This window comes from Chelon labrosus, assembly GCF_963514085.1.
Source record: "Chelon labrosus genome assembly, chromosome: 11".
NCBI classification, from domain to species: Eukaryota; Metazoa; Chordata; class Actinopteri; order Mugiliformes; family Mugilidae; genus Chelon; species Chelon labrosus.
The window spans coordinates 3,250,367-3,277,041 of record NC_140344.1 but is presented as its reverse complement, the minus strand read 5'-3'; the positions used below and the strand labels follow the sequence as shown (position 1 = coordinate 3,277,041).

General features: G+C 40.3%; 1 protein-coding gene across 1 annotated transcript; it reads right to left on the bottom strand.

The window, feature by feature from the left end:
• Positions 1 to 1,999: 1,999 nt before the first annotated feature.
• On the bottom strand, positions 2,000 to 26,675 carry aass (aminoadipate-semialdehyde synthase). Its single transcript, XM_084555827.1, has 24 exons — positions 26,593 to 26,675; positions 25,290 to 25,552; positions 24,353 to 24,529; positions 23,208 to 23,292; positions 22,696 to 22,763; positions 21,329 to 21,475; positions 21,167 to 21,245; positions 20,102 to 20,229; positions 19,632 to 19,780; positions 18,710 to 18,832; positions 16,341 to 16,452; positions 16,047 to 16,106; positions 15,259 to 15,326; positions 11,532 to 11,653; positions 11,004 to 11,133; positions 10,360 to 10,470; positions 9,882 to 9,990; positions 9,367 to 9,507; positions 9,111 to 9,278; positions 7,293 to 7,388; positions 6,598 to 6,713; positions 5,394 to 5,482; positions 5,127 to 5,303; positions 2,000 to 4,152 (listed from the first exon to the last, which is right to left on the bottom strand). Exons 2-24 carry the CDS (start codon positions 25,506 to 25,508, stop codon positions 4,034 to 4,036), a joined length of 2,793 nt encoding a protein of 930 aa, XP_084411953.1. The 5' UTR covers positions 25,509 to 25,552; positions 26,593 to 26,675; the 3' UTR covers positions 2,000 to 4,033.

Here is a 26,675-nt window from a genome sequence, read left to right as displayed (position 1 = left end):
ATTCAGTTCCTAATGAAAATTTCATCCTGTCCGATGTGTGGATTACACATTTTCCTTTTACAGAGTCACGCTTTAATCCCTGCACTGAAACGGGTTATTCCAACTGATTTCCCACGTGTTAATCCGGGCAAGAAATGCGCCTCTTCAGGGAAGAAAATAGGTCAAGTGTCCAGACGTCGTCTTGACCGGCCGCCGTATCCACACCTTCATTTGCATTTTTGACTTTTCATAATTACATGCCCAATTATCCCCTGCTTGGTGGCCTAGTTTGCATGGCTGCCTCTAAATTCAGCCAAAACATTTATTTATTTTTTTTCTCCCAGAAGAGCTGAGCTGGAGGCAAAGAAGACATCAGGGTGGCAAAAATTGTACGTAAAATTTAACTTGTAAGTATAAAAGTGTAAAGGCATAGGTTACTGGAATATAAATAATACTATAGGAAGATTAGACAGAAATTTTAGTGAGAAGGACCAGGGCTTGTACACACACACATCCTTGTCCTTCATGTGGACCTATCAATGATCCAACGCTTTTCTTCACGCTTTACCCTTTCCCTTACCGTGAACGTCTGATCCTAATGCTAAACCAGGTCGTAACACCCAGTTAAATGGTTATATATGAGGTTGTCCACAGGTTTTATTTTATTGCAGTTGTTGCCTAAAGGCAAACACTAACTTGAAGACAGAATACATCTCATTTGTACAAAGGTCAATGAATGAATAAAAAGTGTATAAATCCACAAAGAATATATGACAGTACGTACAGGAAATGGATTTATCAGCTACATTAGTGTGGGAAGTTCTTAAAAAAAAGAAACCTCTCATGGATTCCAAAGTAAACACACAAAATAAACCTAGGGCAGGTTGCCCAGAGGAAAAAAAACAAAAACTGTAGCTGATGACAGAAAGTGTTTCCAGTCCACAGTTGGTAGAAGACTTGGACAGCTGCATTACACTGGCTGCACTGCAAACCTCTTACCAGCACTGAGAATCCAAAGGCTAGACTGGAATCTATTACCAAAGTGGTAAGCTATGTCTGTGCGTGTACAAAGTCATTCCTCCAATCTCACTGGCCAGACCTTCATCCTGCAACAAGACAACGACCCCAAACACACTGTCTGTCAACCACAGCTTTTACCTGTGACACAAACTGAAAGGTCTCAGACTGGCCAAGTCAGTCTCCTGATATAATCCATTCTGAGAATTTGACTTGTTGAAAAGGTGACTAAAAGACAGACCACCAAAACAAACATTAACTGAAGGCAGCTGCTTTGAAGGCTGGGAAAGAATCTGCAGAGAAGATCTATAGTGATGTAATGATCCCACTACATAAGCAAATATTACACCTAAGTACTGTTATTTAGTTGATTTATTATGTTTTATTTATTAACATTTAAATGTAATCTCTTTAAAATTATTATACCACCTGATCACACGTGTGAATGAGTTTTCCCCCTTAGTAGCTAAATGTACATGTACTTCATGTTTTTTTAGTTGTTCCTAAAGCGTTTTTGTGTGTGTGTCTGTGTCAGGCTGCATCCTGCTGGGGATGGCTGCTGCCATCAAGGAGTGTCATTGCTATGGGGTGGGGGTGCCTGGTCTGGTCTAGGGGGGTGGTACATGTCTAAGTAACATCCACATGAATGAATGCCAGGTCCAAAAGTTTCTTAAGCAGAACATTGAACTGTCACAAGATGATCAATGTTATTCACTTCTCCTGTCAGTTTTTGTTTTTGTTGTGGCTGATTGGTGTAAGATATCTGTGAAGATATCTCTGGTCAGGCATAGAGGTAGCAGCATAATGGAGAGAAGCCACGCAGACACAGGGAGAACATGAAAACACAGAAACATAAAGTCCCAGTGGGCCTGGATTCGAACTCGGAACCTTCTTGCTTTGAGGCATCAGTGCTAACCACCACACCACTGTGCTGCCCAAAATGGAAATATTAGGACACAAATTATTATAAGCAAGTTCATGCCTTTAAATGATGAAACAAAACTTCAGAAACAGAATGACCTTTATTAATGTCACCAGAATATTTTCAAAGAGCAAAAATATTATATGAAAACTATCTTTTATCAATGTTTTATATCATGCATGTCAGCTCAAACAGTAGACAACAGAAAGACAACAATACAAACCGTTTGTGTTGGAGAGTAACCAAACAGTACTGAGACAGGTTTTAACACTTGATTTGAACATGCTTTAGCGTAGTGACGGAATATGTAGTTTCACCAGAACTTTTAAATCCTCGGATCTGATTTCTTTCTCTTTTTAAGCATTTCACTATCTTTAAAACCGTGCGGAGGCCAACACATACATGTGTCAGAAATACATATGGATATACAGTATATGGAAAACACATGTATATGCCTCTGCTACATTTGCCCATTTGAAACCTTTTGCAAGGTTACAACATCCCCCTCAAATAATAAAATAAATACTGCTCAGATGGCAGACAATAAATAGTCATCCAACTCTCAGTAATGTTTACCAAATGGAGATCTAGAGTTAATCATGTATACTTGATATATGATGTAAACCAAAGAATACCATTTTTTCAGGAAAATATTTGCATAAAGTTATGTTCCCAGAGGATTCCAGGTAAACATCCTGATACATCTGGTTAGCTTTTTATACAAGAGGCTAATTTAGCATGTAGAGATAACATCACTGGTAAAGTTCACTTTATTCCATTGAGATAACAGTAGTTGGTAATGCTGAGAAACTGGGGGTAGGTCATCCCTGGTAATGCAACAAGGTAATGCAAAGTTGTGATATCCCTAATGATACGGTCAGCTGCTGCTGTGCACTTTTGCTGCATGAGCTAACATAACGTCTTAGTTACAGAACAAAGCAGTTAGCGACAGGACAACCAAACTTCAGCAGCAGAGCCATGGATGTACACTATGGAAGAAATCACAAAAATAAAACTCACTCAGCACTCCCCGTCACCTTTAACTTGACTGAGTGAATTTGACAACCATTCAGTGAAAAACGTAATTGCAGAATTGTGGAACAATTTTAACATTTTTTCACCTAAAAACACACTGACCCAGAACAGAAAAGAATTTGCCTTTAGAATTTTTCTGATTAAGCACAACAAGAATACTTTCTTTCAGTTTAGTAACTCTACATGCTCATCAAACTATGGACTTGAACTTATTTATAACTGAATAATGCTGCAAAGAATACTGCACACAAGCCAGATGTTTCCTTAGAATTCATTACTATGTCTAAATTCTCTTCCATTTTAGGATATTTTGTTTGTGAAACATGATGTATTAGGAATGTGTTATGTATGTAAAATGTGTATTTTGTTGGCAATAAGTGATTTTTATGTTGCAATACCAACAGTGACCCCTGGATGAGTAACTAAATTGCTACACAAACTGAAAGGATAAGCTGATGGATGGCATGAAGGGTAACAGAAACATCTATATCATCGATCTGGTTGCCCATAGAACATTTCACCTATCATCTTGTTTTTAACTGGTGACAACACTTGGGATCAATATTGGATGTCAACATTTACCATGAAGTATTGAGTAAATTTAGTTTTAAATCCCAGTCAGACCAGGCTCCTACATTAGTTTTTATCCGATTCGTGAGACGATGTTTGTACATTTCTAATGCCTAAAATAGCGTTTGATCAGTTGACCTTCCACACATCTTCACAGAAGAGCTTTTCTCTGAAACAGTCAACACCAGTGAAAGTATTATTCCAGTTTAGCACAGATGAGAGAATCAAGCCAAACTCGAGATGTGGTTCTAAAAGTGCAGAGTACTGAGCATCATCACAGCCGCTGTGTTAGGTTTTTGAACCAACTAAAACACGGTTTTACCTTTCAAATTTCTGAAGAAAAAAAAACAAACATTTAATTTATAAGCCTGAAAGTTGAGTTAAAATGTAATTTTTAACCGACTAACTGCAGACAGGTGAGTCTGTGTCTGTCTGAAGAGTGAAAAGAGGAAGCCTTTGGATTTGGACGGGATTTACAGCAAGTCATCCAACCCCTTGGGAGACTCTACTCTACTCCTGCAGGGTGCTCTTCGACATGAAGTGCAGGCCTTCCTCCTTCAGCCGGGCCAGAGCTGGCCCGTAGATCTCCTTTGTCATTGGAACCACAATACCCTTCGTATTAATTTCACCTACAGAGAGGAAAAGATAGAGATTTAGGTTCACACTTTATGAACATCAACTCACATCTTCAGAACTGTATCTGCTGCATGTTTTTCATAACCTGACGTCTCAAATGGTTTGTTATCAAGAGCCAACCAGGAAGTCATCCTGGGTAAGAGTTTGTAAAGGGAATGCATTTAGTTTGTGAAGGTTCTCAGTCATCCAGGTCATGTTATACCTAAAAAACAAAGCTAAAACAAAAACAACTGGGCAAGTTTGAGTTTTCTTGAAGACGTTTCAACACTCATTCGAGTGCCTTCTTCAGATCTCAGTGACTGGTGGGGTGTTAACTACAGGTGAGTTTTGGGTCATTAAGAGACTCTAGTCCCCACCCCCATATGTTCCAAATGGAGAATGTGTGCTCCATTTGGAACATATAGTTCTAAGATCTATTGAATTCCGCAGCCACAAAGGAAAATGACGTTGCAAGGATGGCTGTCCGTATCCAACTCCCTTAATACATCCATGTTAGATTCACAGACTAGCAGGACCACATTTTATTTTAATATTTAATATTATATTTTATTTTTGTACCTGGCAACATTGTAACTGGTAAGAGGTATTCTACAAGTTTAGATTTAGTTTTCTGCATGCAATAAATGCACATAATTCAAATGATTAATTAATTGCCTTGAAATTCGATGATATTTGTTTCTGTCATGTTACTAAACTACGCATCATGTCATATGATATATTTCTAAACACAACGCTGGCTGAAGTCATGCTGCATGCAGGCATGACAACATTTCAGCAAACATTAAGAGTAGTATTATAGTTGAAATAAAGTGCTTGTCTTTAGTGGCGTGTTGAAGTGGGGTTAAACCAGGATGCTTCTGTCCCTGGTGCAAATGTACAGTACTCTGGAATAAGGAATCTCAACTATGGTGCACTCTGCTCTGAGAAAGGTCAAGAAAAATGTAAAAAAATTGTGCAAATCACTGACCATCAAGGACCATGCGAGCAGCAATAGCTGCTGGGTATCCTACAGTCTTGGCCATGGCAGAGAAGCCACTGGGCTCGCCGTACACCACCAGGCTGATGTGTTTGGTCTCCAGCTCCCCCGTTGGATGGCGAATCCCAACATCATTTCTCATGATGATCATGTCTCGCTCACCTTTATCTTTACCACAGGAGAGAAGCGATTAGTTTACGTACTAGTATTGCATTTAGTGCTTTTGTTCTTCCAGTCTGTGGTAATAAATGAGCTCACCAAAGGAGAGCTTGGCTTCAAGATGTTTTGCAAGAGCAGCCAGAACACTGTCTGCATGAGGCACAGAGTCATCGCTCAGCATCCCAAACCTGCACAAAGACAAGACATTTTCCCCACAATGAAATAATCTTTACAAAGCCATATTAAAAGCTTTAATACCCCATCAGTGCTGCGGTGGCGCCAATCATGTCCTTGACTAAATCTAAAGAGATGAGCAGTTGCTTTTTGAGGCTGCTTTGCTGGTGAATTGAATAAATGAACAACAAGTCATTCGCTCTGAGTTGCCAACGCGTTTGCTTTTTATCCTTTAACGGCACAGATGGAATGTTTTCAACAGTTCACTTTTACCGACAGAGGAATTTGCAATTCAATGTCAGTGTGGTCCTCTTACCTTCACCGCCAGCAGCAGAAGAACAATGCCAGCATGGAGCCTTGGTCTGAAGAGACCCTTGGAAAAGTTAATTTAAATTGAAGACTGTGCACGCTACACCACTTCAGGCGTCCTCGTTAGGGAGGGAAGTGAGAAGTGTGCAGTTGAGGAGCAGCCTCAGCCTTGCTCTCAGTGCGCTATGCACAGCATCAATCTTTAACTTAGAAGAGCAGCATCGGCTTCATCTGCTCACCGCAGCACAAACAGACACCCAACTAACTAGTTTAAAGAGAACTACACAGGATTTATACTGTTTCATCAAATGAACAGTGGCTAGGAGAAACCGTTTTAGGGCAGCTGCTTATATTTATGACTTTTGGAAAGCTCTTTCTGGCCTGAATTGGAACAAAAACTTTTCTGCTCCATAAATAACTAAATTTAGCATTGGTTTCCCTTTATGGTCTGAAATTGGCATAAATATGCAACAGAAAGACAAGGAAAGGTAGCCATGGCTGAAGCTAAAACTGAATGTGCTTATCAATTATCCCATTTATGTTCTACCTGCAGAGCCACAGCCGCCCCAGTTAATGTATTAAACTATAACTTAGTAGCTGATGCCAGCTGTTGAAGTGGTACTTGATGACATCCTACAGTTGGTACCACACAGTCCCTCGTGAACCAGAAGGAGATGTTTTAATGTGTTAAGGCTTCACATTAGACATCAGAATGTTCTCTTGGCACAGGTTCTTTGAGAGACATTTTTTCCCTCCCCATATGTATAGAGGCATGTTTGAAATGTCTGGCAGTTACTGAGATCCCTCCGTGGTCTCTCACCATCTCAGGGTGTCCATCCTGAAGTCGTCCTGTCCAATGCGTTCATATACGGCTTCTTCAAATGCATCCTGGGAGACAGAAGAGGACAATCCCATCTGCTGACAGAGGAGTTTTTTCTGTAGAGGAGAAAAAAAAACTGTAAAGTAAGAAAATCACATTCAAACTCACAGAATCTGTTTCCTTATAGATATAGGAGATAAAAAAAACTAATAAGAGTTCTTCTAGTTTCTCTTTTTATACATTTTAGAGATGGCAACATTAACCCTTTTATGGGACTGCGGGATTACATTTTGTAGGTGGACTGCTGTTTGTCTGTTCCTCTTTGCATCTCATTTCCAAAGGAAATAAATGACTTTCTGAGTATTTTGAGCATTTACAATTGGCAATCATCTTTTGTATTTTGATATCAGGAGCATGCAGCACTGCATTTCCTTTCCATCTCAAAAGGATCCACGGCAAATATTATCTAGGGTAAACTCTCATTGGTGACTGAAAGCCTGGGCTGACTGCAGCCTTGATGTTGATGAGGAGCTATTGACAGCAACAGACTCTTCCCACTTCCACAATCAGAAGCTTCGAGTGCAAAGCGGCTTGTTTCATAAAGTGAATGACAGAGTGCAGAAAGAAGGGTCCCTTTTCAACTATGTGTTTGGATGTTTTCAAACATTTTTAACGTCCTCAGCACAGGTCCTTACCCAGGTAATGGGAGATGAAGTGCTCCGCAGGAAGGGACTGGGCTCACTGTTGATCAGACCCAGTTTAACAAACCCACTCATGGCCTTTGAGAAGCCCTGAGGGAGAGAACAAATGCTAGAGTGAAACATAATCAAAACAGGAAACTGGAATTACAGCCTCATGGTCAAATTGCAATTTACAGCGATGTCTGTCCAGACTCATAGCACATAAGAAAATATTACATAACAGTGTGTAAGTTTACTCAAAGACACATAAGACATAGTCAAATTCATCATATGTTCACATGCTGAGCCAGAACAAACTTTTAGACAAGTGCTTCAAACAAGGATGTTGCTGCAAAGAAGCAAAGTAGCGTGGATGCTTCACACACATCTTCAACCTGGCAGCAGAGACATTCTTTAGAATCGCCACAGTTTTAATGTGGACACCAGTTCAGTATAGATGTTTCTGTAGAACACTATGAGGTCACAGTGAAGTCATGACCATCACCAGATCACTTTTATATATTTGGGTAATGTAATTAGGGTATGAGTTCTTGAATTTGGGCAAAAGTGTGTTTTGTGAGGTGTTTTTGCGTCCAAGTGGATGTTTGTGTAATTCCCTTTAAGTTTGCCTGAAATATCACGGTCACAAAACCTGGACAGAAGACAGGGGAAGAGGTTTAATATCCTCACCACTGTCACCAATATACAGACATTTTGGTTTGTCCTTCAGATATTTTCTTTCCTTCTTTTGGTTTTTGAAACTACCCGTTAGTAAGCTTATAATGAAGCGAGTTATCACCACCTCGAGTACTCTCTCTCTCTCTCTATATATATATATATATACATATATACATATGTGTGTGTGTGTGTGTGTGTGTGTGTGTGTGTGTGTGTGTGTGTGTGTGTGTGTGTATGTGTATATATACTGTATATACATGTATATATATATATAAACCGACAGACACAGTGAAACAGAGTGCAGAGGAGAATAGAAACCGTGCAATGAGATTCTTGCTAAGCTGAAATAAAACCAGTGTAGATAAATCAGGTAAACAACATAAATAAACCTTTGCTGATTTCTTAGAAGCTGGTGATGATCTCCAATTTTTCAATGCAATCCTTGAGCTGCAAAACATTATGATGGTTTTCTTGTATGTATTAACCGTTTCAAATTCCCTAAACATATTAATGGGGTTCAAATCTGGGCATTTACACCCTGCTTTAAAAGAAAGAATTTAGCTGGATTAGAAAAAATAATAATGACAATACAGTTTCTAGTTAACAGGAAGCTTAAAGAATCTTAATCTTAACTCTGTCACTAATCTTATGTATTAGTTCCAGACGGCTGTGGCTCACTAGGTAGAGTGGGTTGTCCACGAACCAGAGGGTTAGTGGTTCGATCCCCGGAATGTGCCTCATCCTTGAGCAAGACACTGAACCCCGAGTTGCTCCCAGTGCGTGGCAGTGGTGTGTAAACGTGTGTGTGCTTGTCTGAGTGACTGGGTAGATGTGTCTGTGACTGTAAACCGCTTAGGTAGAAAAGAGCTATATAAAAGCAAGGCCATTTACCACAAGACACCTGTAAGTAGAGTACAAGACCATAATTGACATTTATTAAATAAATTGGTTTTACGAATGGAAAAACATTAAAAGATCAGTTTCTCAGCATTTGTTTCCTGCAACTATTGTGCGTTTCTGTGGCTCTGTTCTGAGGGTCTGCTGCTTCATTGAGAAATAACCCTTAGTTGCAGCATCAAATGAATTTCCTCCACAGAACATGTCATAAGTTACTGCAGATATAATGGTCAGTGGATGTGTGTGTGAGTGTTGTACCTTGAAGCGCAGTGTTCCTCTGACCAGTGTGTGTGCTGTCTGGATGCCGTACGGCTCGGCGTACTTGGTGCTGTCCCGGTTTGGAAACCCTTCCAGGTTGAAACCGGGAAGAAAATCCATCGCAGAGGTGGAATCCATCAGAGACCCGCCGGGAGGGACACTCACCACCTGAGGGAGAAACAAGCACACATTCAACTGGTTTCTCTAAATGACAGTAGGCATAAAAAAAGTTCCTGGTCCTTGGAGGCTTCTGTACCTGGTTGTCTCTGAGGAAGATGGCAGGGCTGATGGTGTTGAGGAGGACACCGTATGGACTCCAGCTGAACTTGTAGCGAAGAGGATTGTCTGAACACTCAGGAGCAGGAAGGCCACCACAGAAGGAGCTGTAAGACTCCACCTGAACGACACCAAGATTTATATTGTCAATTAAATTGGCATCATTGAACAAACAAATTTTGCTTGACTCTTGCTACGGTATCAATCCACTTGCTGTATTAAATTACGTAATAAGCCCAGAGGAGACACACAAGCAGCCCTAAACAACTAAACTTCAGCTCCTGTTTATATGAAGTCAAACCCCAGATTTATTACTGGTGAACCTCATGTTACAAACTCTATTGCCCTCCAGAGTCACACGTGCATCTGCATGGTTGAGTTGCAGTAATCACACACAGGAAACCCTTAGATACACAAACTGGACTTTTAGAATAATCAGAGTATACATTTATGTTCTCATCCTACATCACAAACACACAGTGTATGAGGACTCACAGTGCAGCCGTCAGCTTTGGCCTGGTCAATACACTCCATGGCCAGCATGTGGTCGATGCCCGGGTCCAGTCCCATCTCATTCACTATGGTGATGCCTGCCTCCTCCGCACTGACACACACAGTCAACATGCATTTTCATTTCATACACACCAAAACTCACATTATTACTCTTAAATAGTGTATATTATAATCATACACACTAAATGTACATAGGCTATAATACAAATATACTGTATGTGTGTGCATATTTAATTGATTGATGCATACAGTATACACCAATCAACCACAACATTAAAACCACTGACAGGAGAAGTAAATAACATTGACCATCTTGTGACAATTCAGTGTTCTGCTGGGAAAATTTTGGACCTGGCATTCATGTGGATGTTACTTAGACAATGCACATGTTCATTCCCCTGCAAAAATGTTGAAAACGTGTAAACTTGCAATTATCATCATTCAAAGACTTGGCTATCACCTGCTCTGTAGCTCCTTCATGGCAGGACTTAGGTAGCTGGCTGTCACCATGTTCACCTTCCTCTTGATGCATTGTTTGGCGATGAGTGGGTGGAACGAGTACGGCAGCATGCTGAGGAGCAGAGGGAGGAGGTGATGTTATGGCAGATGGCTGCTGAATTAATCTCAAGCGTACTGATGATATTTTAGCCTAGGGCGGCTGTGTGTTCAGGGTTGTCCACTAATCGTAGGGTTGGCAGTACAATCTCCAGTCCCACCACATGCTAAAGTGCTCTTGGGCCAGACACTGAACATAAGGATGCTCTGGATGGCGAGTGAGCGTCTCTCACAGCAGCTCCACTGCCACTGGTGTGTGAGTACGTGTGAATGAAGAACACTGTAAAGTGGTTTGGGTCTCACTAGAATAGCATTATATAGCTAAACTTCTAAAACCATTAAAAGGGGTCATTAACAGTTGCTGTCCCACGTATCTGTCATGTGGTTGGGTCTTAAACTATGTTGGGCAGCAATGGGGAATCTGAAGATATTTCCAAATTTTGAAGTTTCCATTTTAGAAAAAGCAGTGACATAGGGCAAGATGACTTGTTGCAAATGTTTAACAGTTAGCATATTCGTCCTACAGTGTGACTGCAGTCCCTGCTGTACCTGATAACCAGGTCATGATCTTTGACCAAAGAGTCGAGATGTGCCTCCTGGCTGCCAACGTCTAGTGTGACAGGGATAGTGTTTGGATATTTGGCTGCCAGCTCCTCCGCCTGCTTCAGAAGCACCGAGGCTGAAAGAAGAAGAAGAAAGAAGAAACCACAAGAAAACACAGTCAGTAGTTTAGTGTGCACACAGTTCTGTGAAAAAGTCCAGATAGTATCATGTTAAGGCTATAATTCTAAACTTACAGTTACTCAAATGAGTTATTAACACTGCTGCAAAGCCTCCATTTTGATGGTTGGATGTTGACTTTTATGGCTATTATACTACAATGCCGGTAGTTCTATTTCTCAGAGGAGGTACATACCAGTTCAGAGTGAAAAATCATTTTCAATTAATCATTTTCAGCCAGCATTAATTCTATACAACACTTTTAATAAAAAGGCACTTCTTTTTCTACCAAATCACTCAACCCTGAAAAAGACCAAACTAAAACCTCAACGAAAAGATGTAATTCACCAAACTCACCCACAGTGACCTGGGTCCTCTCATCACGAGTCAGGTACTCGACAACAGGTCCAGACACATATCCGGATCCCAGCAGCAGAACTCGCTTCATCCCAGTCTTCTTCATGATCTGAGCCTTCTCCCTGAAGGGCATTCAGTACAGCAGTTAGAAACCTGCTATAGTCATGCTCAGTGGCTGTGCTTCCATGTGGCAATGTTAAACGCTGGCCTAAGCAGGTTTAAAAATATTTGAGAAACAATGTGGGTTTCCAAAGATGGAAGCGTGTGACGTCTCATCTTGTGCTTATTAAAGACAACAGCAGCTGTTTGAGTGTTGTTATTTTACCATTTACAATATCACAGATATAGCCTGTATTGACTTTATCTTGCCATTCCTCCAAATCTAGAACACTGGATTGGTCAACATGAGAAAGTATTTATATTCTTTATTTCACAACGTTATTTCACAGATGAAGACTGTGACCACTAGCGTACAACTGAAAAAAGTAACAAAGCTTTATGCAACATCAGTAAAATTGAATGGGCTTTCTTCTACAAAGTTTTTGATTGAAGGTATGAGCTACATAACTTAGGTCCTGTTTTTTGATTATATTTGTTAACACTGGGGAAAGTTAAATACAGTAAATATTCCAGTTTACCCCTATGTGAAGTGACAATTTGAACTGAATGATTCTATATAAAGCCTTAGATAACAGTAATTGTCTGGCCACCTCTGGGCTTATAAGGAACACCTTTTTTTCCAGTCATTTAAAAATGAAGCAATTATCTCAGTGTATTAATTAATACAACAATTAATACAAATGCATATATGCGGGACAAAAATGGAACAATAACAATACATTGTTGCAGTAAAGTTATTGAGATATTGCAGTTCAAATGGCAACTTTTGTTTAATGGAGTGGATTTTATTTTTAACAATTCCAGTGTCTCATTTAGTTTATTGTGTCAAAAAAACTGAAGAAGAAAGTACTGAGGCTTGAAGACATACAGTATGTAAACAACAGAGCACATTAAAGCCATGTCATGCATCGCAGAAAGGCTTTTTAATTAAATGAACAGCTCTCCAAATAACTGGATTCAGTTAAAAAGTCTGATTTTGAATGCTGGATTATCTTAACACCAAAGCAACAATAACACCAGCATTATGACATTGTGACAAATAGAGACATCACCCGAGTGACCTGTGGCATTAATACCCAACACCAACCAAGACCACCCCCACCACAAATCCGTCAGGAGTCAGACCCGTGGACTCGTTAGTTCTGCCCTAATTGGATGCGGCACCGCACACACGCACAAGTCGCGGCAGGACTAACTGGCACTCGTGTTCTTAATTAAAAAAGAAAAGATAGTTGTTCCCTCAGGAGGATTTCTCCCTGAGTTTACATATCTTAAGGAGCCAAACTCAAACAAAAGGATTAAGATTTGATGGCATGGCTTGTCTGGAAAAAATTACACTCAGGATCAATTAGAAAGAAAACTCATCAAATCTTAGAGGTGGCCTAAATACGAATGAAAGCTTCAGTGTGAATAACACAGAGGCTCTGCTCTCAAGGAGAGGCTGAAATCTCCTCAAGCAAGCTGTTCATAGAGCAACTGAAGAGTAAAGCTGCACTGAGCCTGATTGTTAATGCTCTTCAGGAATAGACAACAACAATATTAAGGGTTGTGGAGCCTCAACAGACTTGAAAAGCATATTAAAATTGTTTTAAGTGCAAGATTTACTGAAGTTGGAGAAACGCTTAGAGTGCTATAAAATAATCAAAATGCGTAATCAATCAACACAATGTATCAAATCAAATTAGTTTTAAAAGCCGATAACAAATATCAATGTGGATTTCACTGAAATTCATTGTTAGTAATTGATAACCATGCAAATCAATTTCAGCAGTCAGAAATCTTGTTACCTGTTTTATACGAAGTATAATAAAATTGACTGAATAAGATTGATTTCATTCTGTGAGACAAGTACACAGATAGGTCCCAGAGTGTTAGAAACTGGAAACAAGGCAAAACTGCTAGCTGCGTGTAAATAATATGACTAATCATTTAAAAACTCTGTTACTACCATCGATCTATATATCCAAAAAGTGGTTATTTAATTAAATACTACCAAATAAAAACTTTAGAATCTGAATATGCATTCACTGGCAGTTTGTTTTCAAGTTACAGTGTAAGGGTCGTCCCAAAAACTATCCTCTAAAATGACAAACACATGGAATTCCCATGAAAATTCAAACTGGATATAGAGTGAAGCATTAGGTGACAGGTCAGATGACTTAAAGTTGCCAGGCTATACAGCAGTCTATACTTTTTTTCTAAATTAGTTTTGTGAGACATTTAGCTTATGCTTATCAGTATGCTAACATGCCAATAATGACAATAATAAAATGCTGCTGTACGGAGCAGGTAAGAGAATATTTAACCCCTTGACGCCTGAATTGATTTTTCAGTTATATAAAGAAATTAATTATTTGTGTTTTTGCTTACCACTCTGACCAGTCCTACGAGAAACTAGTACTTGAAAAAGGTTCCTAGGAATTTTCTGAATGTGCACAAACCAACACTAGAGTATTACATGCGTTATTTCGGCTGCAGTCTGAGCAGAAACAGTGCGTCGTGAATTCGCGACACTAGGCGTGAAGGGGTTAAACATTTGACTTTATGTGAAAACAAGAATGCTCCTGATAAAATTAAAATTGTATTTAATTTATAATGTTTGCAAGTACTTAATCCTTAATTTTGTCATCATTTAATCAACAACTTTTTGGACATGCTGTAGTCTTCTTCTTATCCCTCATCTATCATATGTTTCTGGCAAACAAGCATTAGACAGATTTGGCCTTACTGTAGATTGATATTTCTCTTTTAATGAAGAAAGGCTAGCAGTGACCTGTTGCTTCCAGTTTTTATGCTAAGGCCGGCCAGATGCCTGTGGACTTATCTCAGTACTTTAAAAGAAGAAGAAACCGGTATTAAGCTTTTCACCTGGCCCCAAACTTCTAAGCTCCAAAATTGCTTGCCCAGACTAGACAGAACAAGATGGACTGAAGCAACACAGTGGATGAAGGTGGTTTTGTGTAAAGTGAGGAAGAAAAAGTGTTTCTACCGCTCGATGCGCAAGGGCAAACTCCAGCTTCTGCAGTTGGCTAGCAACGATGGCCTATTAGCACACTAGCCATGCAAGGTGTTAATGCAGACACAGCAGACACCAAAGGACAGCACTGCGCGGGAACAACCACAAGGTGACGGTTAGTTGCTACGAGTCCAAGTTCCAGCAGTGCTGGCTGGAGAATGTTAAAACATCACATAATGGAATGCTAAAAATGGATGATTTAAGGAGGGAGACAGCAAAAACAGGGGACTACACAGCACAGATATCACTAAGCCGTCTGGAAGCTGTTAAAAACTGCTGCAGTTTGCTACAGGTGAACTGTTACCACATGGGTAACTGACAAGAAATATTACCTGTCTCGTAATCTTTAGACGTTTCATCCTTAGATTGTTTGCATTAACTCAGTCATGGAATAAGTTTGTACCAAAATATAAAGATTCTTTACATTTAAGTTATTTTCAGCTGAGAAATTCACAATTACCTACAAATGCAAAAACAAATACTATACAATACGTTTTTCAAAGACTTCAGTCTAAAACAAAAGACATCAAATAAAGTATATAACAGACAGCACAGTCAATAGTAGAATGTCCAGTCTGAAATGAAGCTTACCTTCTTTCTCGAAGTTTCTCAATATATTCAAACTTTGGGGTGAGGACTCCGTTAGAGGTGATGACAGCCTTGAGAAAATATCAAATCAAATTCAAATCTCATCGCTTATTTCCACCCTTTAGCTCAACGGTAAAATAAACCAAGTGTTCAAACATAAATAAATACATACGTTTTAAAATGTTGAGGAGGTGCCGATGTACTTTAGTTTCCAAAGTGCATGTACATTTCCTTGCTGTATATTGAATTAATGCTCTGCATAAAATACTGGACGCATTTGAAATGTTTACTGTTTTGACCTTGTGTGAAGCCAGGTGGAAACAACAATAGCTTTCAGTGTTCGGGAAAATAGAATTTATAGTCTGCACATACTGTCAATCTAAATTCAGCACCATCAGCGCTGCAATAAACTACTGCCCTGTTCTCTTACAGGGCAATAGCAGGAGAGGCTCATGGGTACTGTAGTATTTAGAGGCATACAAAACAAGATTTTTCAGTCATGACCTATAAGATTGTAACATTACCTGGGAGAGTCCTGTACTGCTATTTTACATACAACTGATAATATTATTCTCCCATATTACTTCCATTGCACATGCAAAGTTATTGCATGTGCAATACAGCTGTATTGATAATATACATTTAGATTATTTTGTGTTGACATTTTATGTCATTGCTGATTCGTTCAGGAAAATGAATTTAGAAATAGATCTACAAGCAACAGCACCATGCATCTGTAGCAAATACAGCAATATACTGTATTGTACCATCACTAACATTACACTACTCACGTCTCTGACTTGTGGGCTGAACTCCTCTACCTCCAGCGGTCTGGTGGCATCTGAAGGTAGCTGGGAACGGCAGGACACAAAGTTAACTAAAAATTAAACTAAACTGACACGGACGCAAGTTCTCTCTGTCAGGGTTTTTTCTTTTACTCTGTTCCCCACGTGAAACCTGTCGCAGCTCTCTCCCATAGCAAGCTCAAACAGAAGTCAAGCGAAAACAGAAGGCACCACAAAGCGAGACAGGAAACCAACGCCATTACTAGAGGTCACCACGTCACCCTGAGACTCTCGTCTTACCATCTCCCACATGTAGGGGAACAGCCGGTCTCCAAAGTACTCTGTAGCTTCAATGGGGAGCTGAGCAGGAAGGTTGTCAATGGAGCACATGAGGATCCCGTTTCCCTCCACACTGCCGGGACCACAAACAAACTCAGTTTCGCTTAGTGATTGGTATACATACAGGTTAACATACAGCGTTGTTTACACTCACTCTCTAAATAAGGTACACACAATTAGAATTCCTTTATGCTGATGATCAGTTTTTGGTGAAACATTTTCATGTCAATATAATTCAATATTATATACAGGTACATTTTGCACACTAAGGTCAACCTATATAAAGTTCACCTATATAAAAAAAATCAGAAAAATGTCCTTTTAACTTGAACAGAACCAGAACTTGAACCTGTCTCAGCAGCAGGTTAAGACTGGTAAGAGGAGTGACATACAGCTCTAGTCAGAGGACAGAAAAGTACATGGAAAGAGGAAGCACAAAACTAATGGCATGTAAAGTAACTAATAAATGCATGGAGAGTAAAACAGAAAGAGAGAAGGTCCTCAGTGTGTCTGGAAAGAAGAGTTTCACAATCCCACTAGAAACTATACAAATGAATAGACTTCTGGTTTGGTTCTTGGTTCCCATACATACACGGAGCATGGTGGAAATAAGGCATAAGACCATTGAATTACTACCTGGAGGTTCAACTCCGGGACAAGATACACAGAGCTCAAATTTTAATGTCAAGTCTGCGGATGACACAGTGGTGACAGGCCGGAGCACTAGCAATGATGATGTGAGGGACCTGTTACAGTGATGCACGGCCACACAGTACCAGGAGTCTGCATTCCTTTATCACCACGGATAGCTTAAAAGAACCTGTGCTTAGGTGCTGTCAAAACCATCCTAACAGGGGGCCTCACCAACTGTTCTGGAAAATATTCTGCTCTGGGGGTCCAATTCTATCAGGGTGTGGTGTACCATCAGATCTACAAACACGTTCATCCAACACCATTTTTATGGTGATAACTAAGATAAACAGGATGAAGAATTTTGTCTTCTGACCCCTATAATCCTTTGCGTAATCAGCACATCACCCTGTGAACTGGTCAATTTGACCTGCACATTTCTGTATTTGCACAGGCTGAACAAAATGTCATAAGGTTGCCACAAGTACATCAAGTACATTTTACATTATCACGTGTGCATTTAAAGTCCAGATAATACAGTAATTAATTGGACATTTGCAAATGTTTTGTTCTACAGGCTGTGTCCGTCAGCTCATTCGAATCAAAATAAATGAATGCATAGCGTTAATCTGAGCAGGTTTATGTAGACACAGAAAGAACTGTATGTGAGATATAGGAATTCAAAAGTAATTCCACACATGTGACTGCTGAGCTGTTGAGTGTCACTTCAACAGCAGTTAAAGCACATAGAATTAGATTTAGGATGAGGTGGAGCAAAAAAAAATAGGACCAAAAATGCCAAAAATCTATCAAAAGCAGTTGTTTGCCAAAATCAACAGTTGTGTTCATCCTCAATACACAACACTCAAAAATCGAGAAAATGTCAAATGAGCAGGTGGACCGAGGAGCATAAGGTCCTTTAAAATGTTATTCTGTCAACCATCAAAAGAAGACATCAAGACCAGAACCTCAGAGGGTTCAAAACATCTTTACATGTTCTTTTTTCCTGATCAATGTGTAGTTCTCAGATAAATGTGCAATTGCTATCAGTGCCATATTCCCAATACTCTCTCTCTCTCTCCTGCTCTCAGTCTCTCTCTCCCTCTCCTGCTCTCTCTCCTGCTCTCTTTCCTGCTCTCTCTCTCTCTCTCCGACGCCCCCCCACCTCACATTCCCAGAACTAGTCTATCTATTTATTATTATTTATTACTCTGTCACCAACATTGCCCTCTCCTGTGTTTAGTACCTGAAGTTAAAAATGTGTACATATCACCACCTTCTGCATAATGCCTTCATACTTTTTATATTGTGTTCTTATTGTTGTATAATGTTTCTATATTTTGTATTTCTTTTTCTTTCTTAACTACCTAAACTGTTGACTCTGAGAGCCCTGCACAAGATTTCCAATGTGCCTGGACTGTTGGTTTAAGCACAAATGGCCAAATAAAGAACCTTGAACCTTGAACCTTTTATGCCATTTTACTATGAATGATTTGTGTTGCCAGTGCAAATGATCATTGTAAATTACAGGTTAAGCAAAGTGATAAAACTATGATGCTGGCACTTAAATCAACAAAAATAATAAATTACACTGATGCAATTATGCGCCTACCACAGCCTACAGATGAGATGAGTGAAAGTCTATAAACATGTGGATGATGTAGGGATAACAATGACATCAGAATCTGTTTGGTCTGTACCTGTCGCGATCTATGTGCTGGTCGGCGTCGTACATGCAGAAAGGCTTATCGATGGTGGTGCAGTCGTTCATGAACTCTATAGAGCCTCCGGCGTCAGCAGATATGTCGCAGATGGCCAGCAGCCTGTGGAAAGAGAGACGACATGAGGTTCACAATGTCAGAGTGACAAGCTTAACTGTCACTCTGCAAACATGAAGACAGACGTTTAGCATCTGTGGAGACACAGCAACTACCAACAAGGCACTTTATCCAGACCACACAGTCATATGGACTATGTTTGACTGAAAGGATGACGACGATGAAAACTGCACAAAGCACACCTTTTCATCTTCTACTGATATTTCTCTATGAGACCGTGCACCTGATTACATGGCACAGTATATGGCTGGCTATATAGCGTCTTAGCTAGAGAAACAGAAAAAAAGAAAAACTTCTGTACAATATTTGATTCTACTGGTGTTATATGATCATGCTTCAGCCTCTCTTCTCTGTGTGACACATATGGCAGTATAGAAAGATATGCTTGTGACATGTAGCTGCTACAAGAGATGCTGCCGAATGAAATTTCGTTGTATTCTTGTGCAATGACAATAAAGCTTCTTCTTCTTCTCTGTAGGAGGCAGTGAATCCACGTAAGCATCAGAGGAGTGGACATTTTATATCAAACAGTTCTGGATTCTGCTGGGGGTAACTACCCACTGGGTAGGTCCCATTAGAACATTAGTTTACATACCAAGGTCATATTTTAGTTTATATCGTGTCTTTGCTGAAGTAAAAATCATCTTCTAAAAACAATATTTAAGTGTACTGTGAAAAATTGCAAACTATTAAATATTTGTAATATGATAATGTTAAAAAAAGCTAACATGGGAAGTTGTAGTATATTTTTACATATGATGGTGACAATCCAACATGTTCTTACTTGTGAGGCAGCCGTGGTGATCCTTCGTTGTCTGCAGATGCGGTTTTGGATGGTCTTATGAGCTTCTGAGCATCCAGTCGTCTGAGGAGTCGGGGGGTGTGGGGGTCCCAGTAAATTCCATTGATCAGACAGGTTGTGTAGGGCGCCACCTATGGTTAAGATGACACCAACAATATAATTTTTTGCTGTAATAGTCTCTCAAGGCACCACTATACTGTGTAATAATCGAAAAGGTCCAAGACCACACTAGATAAGGTATGCTAAAAAACAAATCATTAGTTAATAGAGGGGACACCTGCCATGTGACACATGCTTCAAAACACCAATACAATTCTACCATACGTTCAGTTCTGCTGACTGAAATAGAAGATGAGGCCTCTGAGTGACTGACAGGAACATACGCGGGGTTGCATGAGGGGTGTAATGGGGGGTAAGTGAGGTGGTGGTGGTGGGAAGGCCAAGACACTCACACTGGTTCTGAAGTGTGAGGTGTACAGCTCTGGGTGGTTCTCGTACTCCATGGGGTCGTAGATGCCATCACTCTTCCTCACTAAGTGATGGTGTCGGCTCAGAACGGTGGCATAAACTTTGGTCATATCTGACAACAAAGAGGTTAACAAAAGAGGGTGTTATGATCACATAAACATATACACGTCTTGTTTTTAATAATTGGACTAATGTGACTTCAAATGAAGTCCATTATGAGTGAAAATGTTTGGTCTGCTATCATTACAATGCTACCATGCCAGTAAGTAACACTTAACATGTGCCAATGTTGGTAAGCTGATTTAATTAAAGTTACACAGTGTGTAGTAACATATAACGTGCATGATAGCATGTTAACATTCTAACAGAAGCTGTATTACTCTACCACTTCATAGCTACTTTGAGCTGAAACATTAGTACTGACATTAGCATGCTAAGGTGTTACATAGCTGATGAGAGGGAATCCCAGACAGTGTTTCTGCAGTCCAGTGACATGATATTAGAAAATTAATTAGGGAAAAAAATTGGGAAAGTGGAGTCAGTGAGAAGACCTCTGCAGCCTGCGACAAATCTTTGCTCCAGCCTACATTAGCTGCTACTACTGTAGCATAACACAGCCAAACATTTTAGTGTATACTTTAGGAAACTCAGACACCAAATAGGTCCTGTGTCATTATTTTCCTAGTATACTGTATTTTGCAGTTGCTATGTTTAGAAGTAGAGGAAATGGCTGCAGATTCATACATTTGCAGATTCCCGCTGCAGCTCTGCTGACCTCATCCTTAAGCCCTTGGCCTCCGTAACAGCTCCACAACTGTTAAGCTAAAATGACCAAACTTGGGCTCTACAGATAACAGACAACGGGAAGAATTTTGAAACACAAAAACTCTGCCGATCCCCATCGTTGGCCAGATTAAGAAATGAAGAACACCAAAAAGAAATTTAATAACTGCTCATTTCTATTGAAAATACTAAATTAGACCATGTACAACCCAACTCATAACAATGGGCCTATGAGTCAACTGACAATGACACTGAAAATGTCATACCTCCAGCTTCAGAGACATCCTTTAACTCATGAGGTTCAACATATTCAACAGGAAGCTCATTGATGATGTCCTGGGCTCCCTGCAGGGAAGTGAAAACATATCATATCCTCAAAATCACCTTCAAGCTGATATTTATTTTTTTATTTATTTTTTGCTTTGTACCTTGGAGACATTTCCTGTTCCGGTGAAGCAAAATGTGACAGAGCCAATGGATTTGGGCATGAGTCCCATCGAAATCTCATACCCACAATCCCTCACTGCCTGGACGGCTTGACTCACGTTCCTGTAGTTATGAGCCATGCCGATGTGCTGTAAACGGATAAGACAATGATCAAATCAAATCAAATCAAATTTATTTATATGGCACTTTTCATGCATTTTAAAAGCAATACAAAGTGCCTCACAGAGGCTAAAAACAGCAAAAACAAAACAAAACAAAAAATCCAACCCTCCCACCCCCATAAAAACACAGAGACACGAGACACACACATACCCCCCCCCCCCAACACACACACACACACACACACACACGCCCCACACACACCCACACACACCCACACGAGAGAGACATGGCCGGGCACCGAGACCTGGAGCAAGGAGAAAGCCACCTTTGGGGGCCGACCACACCGAGAGGGCCTCCAGCCCACGACTGCAGGGAGCACCGCCATAGAGACAGCCCCGACCCGGGCAGACAGGAGGCCCCACACCAAGGTGCAGAGCCCTCCAGCCACCAGGGCCAGAGCCGCCCACAGAACAGCACCCCCGTCAGTAGACCAGAAGCAACTCCCAGTGTGGTCGGCCCCCATGAGGAAACACTGGGGCTAAAAACCGAGGACTAAAACTGTAAAATAGGACAAAAATGACCAATATAGATAAAATGCTTTTCAGCTCATAAAATTAAAACATGTAGTTATAACATATAGTTAAAATAAAAATAGAAAAGGAAATGATAAAAAGTCTGATAAAAACTACTAAACACTAAAAATTGCTAAAAACTGAGGGACTAAAACTAAAACTGTAAAATGGGTAAGAGAATCAATTTAAAAGCCTGGTTGAAAAGGTGGGTCTTGAGCCTCTTTTTAAAAACATCAATAGTCTCTGCGGCCCTGAGGTTCTCCGGTAGGCTGTTCCACAATCGGGGACCATAATAACTAAAAGCCACCTCCCCGTGTGTTTTTGATCTAACTTTAGGTATGATTAAAAGGCCAGTGCCAGACGACCTCAGGGTCCGCGAGGGTTGATATGGTAAAAGCAAGTCAGATAAATAAGAAGGCCCAAGACTGTTAAGACACTTAAAAACAAGTAAAAGAACCTTGAAATCAATCCTGAAGCGTACGGGAAGCCAATGCAGCGATTTTAAAACCGATTTTAAAATGATGAGGAGGAACAAGTAGCAGTGTGTGCAGGATACAATTTAAACAGTTGAAAGGGTTCGGTCAAAATACCGTAGTATAAATGGGGAATATACAGGTGCACACACCAAAAAAAAAAGTAGTCCAGTCAAAACTATGAAGCATGTCCTCTCTTACCATGAAGGGAGTGTGGTGACCAAGAGCCAGGAAGCGGAGCCCCAGTCCATGCAAAATATTAATCATTCCTGCAAACAGGAAGCATAGCGTTCATTAGAGACAATTTCAATATGAACAATTTAACAAATAACATTATGCAAATACGTATAATCACAACGCAAGCACAATGTTGTTTGAAATGTTTGAACATATTTCCAATTCGTTAAAGACCATGGTGGAGTAAATGAGACTCTGGCGGGCCGCTATAACATTAACGTTTTATGGGAAACCCTGCATGATTCAATTATATTTTCACAAGTACTATTGATTAGTGTTCTTATTGTCTCCATTCTGTGATGAGATGTACTAAAATATCTGAAATAATATTAGTCTGGCTTGGTCTGATTGATTAAATGAAAAAGGTAGTTGATTCACATCTATCCATCATCTGATCTTCACTGTTGTCTGCTATCAGAACAATCCTGGGAGACTGGCCAGCTGAGACACAGTCAAACCTGAGCAAATTTTCATACCTGCGACACCAGCCCACTGACCAAACGCCACGATCCGGTAGCCGTTGGCATCAACCATCTTCTCATAGTCGATGAGACGAACCTCCTGAAAAGACAACAGGAGTTTTCATTTGACCTGGAATCCAGGCTTTGACAGAGCAGTTGCTTTTGGGATTTCCAGTACAAGAAGGCATGGAAACATGCTCTCCCTTTAACTCCATCACCTGCCTTTTCTCAGTAACTTGGTTGCATTAATGCATGCAAATGTACTCCAGGAGAGGTCCTTGGCTGCACAGCACAGTAAAGTCCTATAAGGCAATCTCATAATTAAGGGCGAGTCAATATACTTGATTCCAAACTGTAATTTGCTTGTGAAGATATGGACAGTTTTATAAGATACAGCTGTGTGGTGCAAGTTTTACTGGTATAAGTTACTGAGTCTCACTGAAGGAAACTGTGATGTTCATATAATACAGTATATACTTTTCGTTATGTTCTCATAATGACGATAAAGACTCTTGATTCTTCTTGATATGGATTCAATAAAGCATATTACTTTTGGACAGAAATAATCCAAGTAATCATAATGTGAACAGAGTGGTAAGAAGAGTATGAGTTTATCTTGACCTGCAGATTCTTAGAGGCCAGAGGAAATTAACTACTTATCTTCCAAGGTTAGCTTGAGAGACAGCAGAGACAGACACTACTGTATGAGAATTTAGGTGAAGACCTTCCTGATGCAGACAAGTAGCTCAGATAAGTAGGTGTTTACCTTTCCTAGCAATGTCTATAGTGATACATCAGCTATTTGAAACTTGCTTGACTTGTTTGTGTAAGCAACCAGAAACTGGTGCAGCTAATTTCTGTTAACGGTTAGATATTTACCTGATGTTGAGGGGGGACTATTTTTCCTTGTCCTCTTTCCCTTTTAATGGTGCTCTAACAACCCTTTGTCAGTCTCAAGGTGTGCATGGGGTTGAAACTTCTTGGGGAAAAACTCTACAAGTCCAATTGCATTTTTTAAAATGTTTTTTGGATACAGGTCTATAGTGAATATTGCTGTACTAACTGTAAACCAACCTCACCATCTGCATTAGTAAACAGAGACCTACTAGGAGTGTACCGTACTGGTGTCACAGCCCAAGTGGGAATATTTTAGGGCTCACCTTCTTCAGAAGGTCCTCCAGGAGCCCCATGTTTGCCTCCTGAGCTTTGATGGTATGAGAGAAAAAAGCATATGTCTTCCTCGGAATGATTTTCTCTTCTGGCGGCCTCTTCACTCCGATAATCAGTGACGCCTCTGAAATGTCTTCCTGAACAACAGCCCCCGCCTTCATGTAGTACTGAAAACAGGTGAAATGGGCTCCATCAGACTACTGTCAGAAACACTTTCTATGATTTGAAGTTTTATTTCCATATTTAAACATTTGTCAGACAACACTGATCCTCAAAGATAAATTCCTCTTACAGAAGCACAAGAGACTGGTAGCTGGCAGGTGAGGAGAACAGACAGAAAAAATGGCTACATTTTCAAAGCCATATACAACATATACAAATACCTTCCACTCTACAATATTTAAACACTGTATGTCTGTGTTCAGTCACCCAATTTCATTTATTCAATTTATTTATATATTCCACTCATATTGTATAGTCTCATGACAAATTGACTTTTTTGTATGTTTATATGGCTTTTAGCTGCTTGTTGACACTGACATCTAGATTTCAAGGATTTTGATTCTTATTATTCTAACACTATGCTACTCTAGAAGCTACTCTAATCAGCTATGCTATTTAGCGTTTAGTTAGTGGTTTCAAGGAGTAGACGGATTCTTTTTTTTACACTATAGTTATAAATGTAGCATTCACTAGCATTCACATTCACCACTCATAGCTAGCTGGAGGGTAATAACTGCAGTTTGGCTTTCACCAATTTTCTAGTTTTTCTGATTTTTTTCCCCTCGGAAATGATAGATTTCTGTGGTGTGATATGTTTCATGGTCAGTTAAGAAATGTCAACGTAATAGGATAGTTGTATTTTAATTTTCTCTTACTGAAATAATAATTACAGAATTAAGAAAGCGACATGGTTCAGAGGCTCACCTTCTCATGGATGGCTCTGCGGTTGGATGGTTGGACCAGAACTTTGACACCGGCGTGGGTGAGCTCTTTGACATGCCGCGGGGCAAGCGGTGCCCTCCTCTCCCAGGGGTTGACATCCTCGCGGCGGATGGCCATGACGGCCCTGTGGTGCTCATATCGACGCTGGCCCACCAGGCAGCCTGGCGTCCTCTTACCTTGGTGACTGAGGACTCTAAACATGACTCCACCAACCCTGCTTCAGGATACAGACACAGAGCCACAGACTGCAGACCAAAAAGAGTTTAATCAGAGAGAGAGGGAGACAGAGAGGCCAGAGGCCAACATGTGGTTGCTGATGGGAGAGCGCTGCAGACAAGCAGGTGGTTCTGACAGACCAAAAATCACACTGATTCAACTTGCCTCAGCTCCGAGAGTGGATGATGGATATCTGTTTTTTATTTGAGACCAATTTGTTAAAGTTTGTGCCATTCAGACACACAGGAAATAGTTTTTTTTTTTCATCCATCTCTCTGTTAAGTGATTATTTCCAGTGAGTTTTGCTTGCAGACATTATGCCAGCATCTCAATGCAGAGACTATTTACACAAGATCCAATGGCCAGTGCAGAAAGCTTAAATGTTTTAAATGTAAATCATTATATGCATTTCTATATTGGTTAACCCAACCCATGTCCACAATACCAAAGTACACACTGAACTGTAGATTTTCTGTACTGTTGCACACTTATTTTTATACAGAGTCTGGCTAGTGGTTTACTCTGACTCCAGTCTTTATGCTATGCTAGCCGGCTACACCTTCATGAGAGTGGCATTAACAAGCCAGTCATTAGCATTTCCTTACACATCTTGTGATATTGTCGGATTTATGCAAGCACTTGAGGGAACTCTTTCCACAAGATAAGTTACAGAGACCCTGAAGCCGCTGTATTTGCCAAGCACAAACTATTTCAACATTATCATGAATGACTGAAGTGAGCCTGTAGTACTACATATATACAGTAAGTGCATGCGGCACTTTGATTGACGAGTAACATCAGTCACTGTAAAACAGCCACCAAGGGCACACTAAATGATGCAGAGACTAAATTAAAATCTGCAGAAATGTCAGTGGAGCTCGGCGTTAAATTTTAGTTAGCCGTTAGTGACCTGTAGCTTCAACATACACTGTAACTGTAACCACATGGGTTATTTCCGGGATCTAGTCAGCACTGACATCAACAACAACGTCCACTTATGAACTATCTTATTGACACAGACGCGGTCGATTATCAGCCGCATGTCAAGCAGCTGCAGGCTCGAACCCACCTTTGTAACAGCTTTGTGTTGTCCACGCCGGCTCCCGGAGAGGAAATGTGGCAAGCGTTCACGGACGACACCGGAGTGTCACA

Bases quoted from the DNA above. Each gene is read 5' to 3' on its own strand.
- aass (XM_084555827.1), bottom strand. From the start codon at position 25,508: ATGTTTAGAGTCCTCAGTCACCAAGGTAAGAGGACGCCAGGCTGCCTG. The intron at 7,389-9,110 runs GTACAACACTCA...TCTCTCCCTCAG, and splicing joins GAGGAACACTGCGCTTCAAG to GGCTTCTCAAAGGCCATGAG. The intron at 4,153-5,126 runs GTCAGTGATTTG...TCCTCTCTGTAG, and splicing joins TGCTCGCATGGTCCTTGATG to GTGAAATTAATACGAAGGGT.